Source organism: Ixodes scapularis, unplaced genomic scaffold (assembly GCF_016920785.2).
Source record: "Ixodes scapularis isolate PalLabHiFi unplaced genomic scaffold, ASM1692078v2 PGA_scaffold1__304_contigs__length_218370807, whole genome shotgun sequence".
Lineage (NCBI taxonomy): Eukaryota > Metazoa > Arthropoda > Arachnida > Ixodida > Ixodidae > Ixodes > Ixodes scapularis.
Window position 1 is genome coordinate 18,013,829 of NW_024609846.1, and position 2,226 is coordinate 18,016,054.

Sequence of the window (2,226 nt, forward strand, 5' to 3'; positions counted from 1 at the left end):
CTCAAAGTCGAAACAGTGACCCGTATTCCAACAATGGTCTACGAGTTCCGTCTTCGCTCTTGTCGCATGCGTGGCCTTCGCCACGTCCCTTTTGTGTTCGTTTAAGCGAGTGCAGCGCTTCCGGCCTGTCTCCCCAATGTAGGATGTGTCACAGTTTAGACAGTTCACTTTATACACAACACCGCACAGGGACTCAGGGGGGGTGTAATCTTTAGGTTTAGAAATGAGGTCGCGTAGTTTACGGTGGGGTTTGAAAGCAGTGCGGATATTCAAAGGGGCGAGGGCCCTGCGAATGGACTCAGGAACGCCTCTCAAATAGGGTATGTACGAAGCAGCACGTATCAGCCAGAATGGCGATTCGGAACGAATGCTTTTTATTCTCTCGTGCCCCGTGTCCGTCGTATCTTTCTCTTCTTCCAGTGGCGCCATCATTGGCTAGCTGCTACATCTCCTTTCTCAGAAAAAAAAACGAGTTTAGAGATCTGTGTAAATCTAAATATCGTGGTCATTTCCATATCGTTGTGGTGGTCTTCTATCCCTTGTTCCTCTTCGAATCAGCAGGCGCGGCTCAGACTTAACTAGGCCCTCGTTTACTGGCTCTGTAACCTCGGAGGTCGTCTTTTGGTGGGATTGTGCCACTGGGATTAAGTGTTCGCGTGTCCTCCGAAGCACTTGTCCTTCCGGGGTCTGAATGTTGTAGGATCTTGATGTAGAATGGCCCACTACTATTGCAGGTGACCACGTATGCTTGAGGCTGTTATAGACGGTAGTTTGAGAACCTGTTTCAATATCTGCTAGTGCTCGAGAGGACTTGTCATAGCTAGCCTTCTGTTGTTGCCTTATTTATGTGAGGCGTTGTGTGACGGCTTCGGGCGGTACGGTAACAGGTAGGTAATGTTCAAGCCTGGCGGGCAACAGCGTTCTTGTATGCCGGCTCATCAATCTTTGTACTGGTGATTGGAGGACCTCGTCTCGTGGAGTGTTGCGCCATTCAAGAAGTGCATAGTAAAACTCTTCCGTGTTTGCACTTTTTCTCAGCAATTGTTTCGCCTGCCTCACGGCTCGTTCGGCCATGCCATTTGATCGGGCATGGTAAGGGCTTGAAGCTACTTGCTCGATCTTCAAGTTTTTCAGGAACTTTTTGAAGTCGTGGCTCCCAAACGGCGGGCCATTATCACTTAAAAGTTTTGAAGGGAGTCCGTGTGTTGCGAAGGCCTTCAAGCAAAACTCTTTAACTTTGGAAGCTGTGGTGGTTTTCATTTCTTCGACCTCGAAGTTAAATGAGTTGCAGTCCAACATGATTATGAAATCCCGTCCTTGATGAGTAAAGAAATCCACACTAACATACTGCCAAGGCAGTGCTGGCACCCCATGACTCAAGAGTGGCATCTTGACATTTCTGGGCTTGTACTTTTGACATATGCTGCAGTTGTCGTACTTGCCCTCGATGTCAGCGTTGATTCCTGGCCAAAACAGGATATCTCGAGCTCTTCTTTTCATCTTCTCCTTGCCTGCGTGTGCTGCGTGCAGCAGGTTGATGATCTTTTGCCTAATAGCTGTAGGTATAACTAGCTTGTTCGATCGGAGTACAAGTCCATCTTCTTCATAGATTTCCTTCCGGTATGACCAAAAAGGCCTTCCAAGTTGCGGCACTTGGTCTTTCTCTTCCGGCCATGCAGTCCGCGCATACTGACGCAGCAGTTGCAGTTGTGCGTCACTTGCGGTTGCCTCTCGGATTTCTTGAAGGCGGTCTTGAGGAACTGGTATGTGCTCTAGCGCGTTTACTCGGAACTTTTCCTCTTCTTCCAGTGTTTCCTTAGCGGGAAAACGTGAAAGTGCGTCTGCTAGCAGCAGTTCTTTCCCCGGTATATGCTTCACTTGCAACGAGTATTTCTGGAGAGCCATCTTCATTCGTTGGGGTCTCATCGGACACTGATGCAGTGGTTTGGTGAAAATAGCTTGCAACGGCTTGTGATCGATTCTACTGTTACACACGGCTGTCCGAATATGTAATGGTGAAACTTGGTACATCCGTGAACAATAGCAAGCAACTCCTTCTCGATTTGCGCATACTTTGTCTCTGCTGTCAGGGATCTCGACGAATACGCTAGTGGCTTTCCTTCCTGGGTGATAACGGCTCCCACGCCGTATTGACTTGCGTCGACTGAGAGCGTTATGGGCTTTCCTGGTGTGTAGTATGCCAACACTGGTGCTTTTGTCAAGGCA

At 48.7% G+C, this 2,226-nt stretch overlaps 1 protein-coding gene across 1 annotated transcript; it reads right to left on the minus strand.

The window, feature by feature from the left end:
* Nucleotides 1-843: 843 nt before the first annotated feature.
* LOC120849899 (uncharacterized protein K02A2.6-like) lies at nt 844-1,905 on the minus strand. Its single transcript, XM_040222181.1, has one exon. It carries the CDS (start codon nt 1,903-1,905, stop codon nt 844-846), a length of 1,062 nt encoding a protein of 353 aa, XP_040078115.1.
* Between the last annotated feature and the right edge of the window lie 321 nt (nt 1,906-2,226).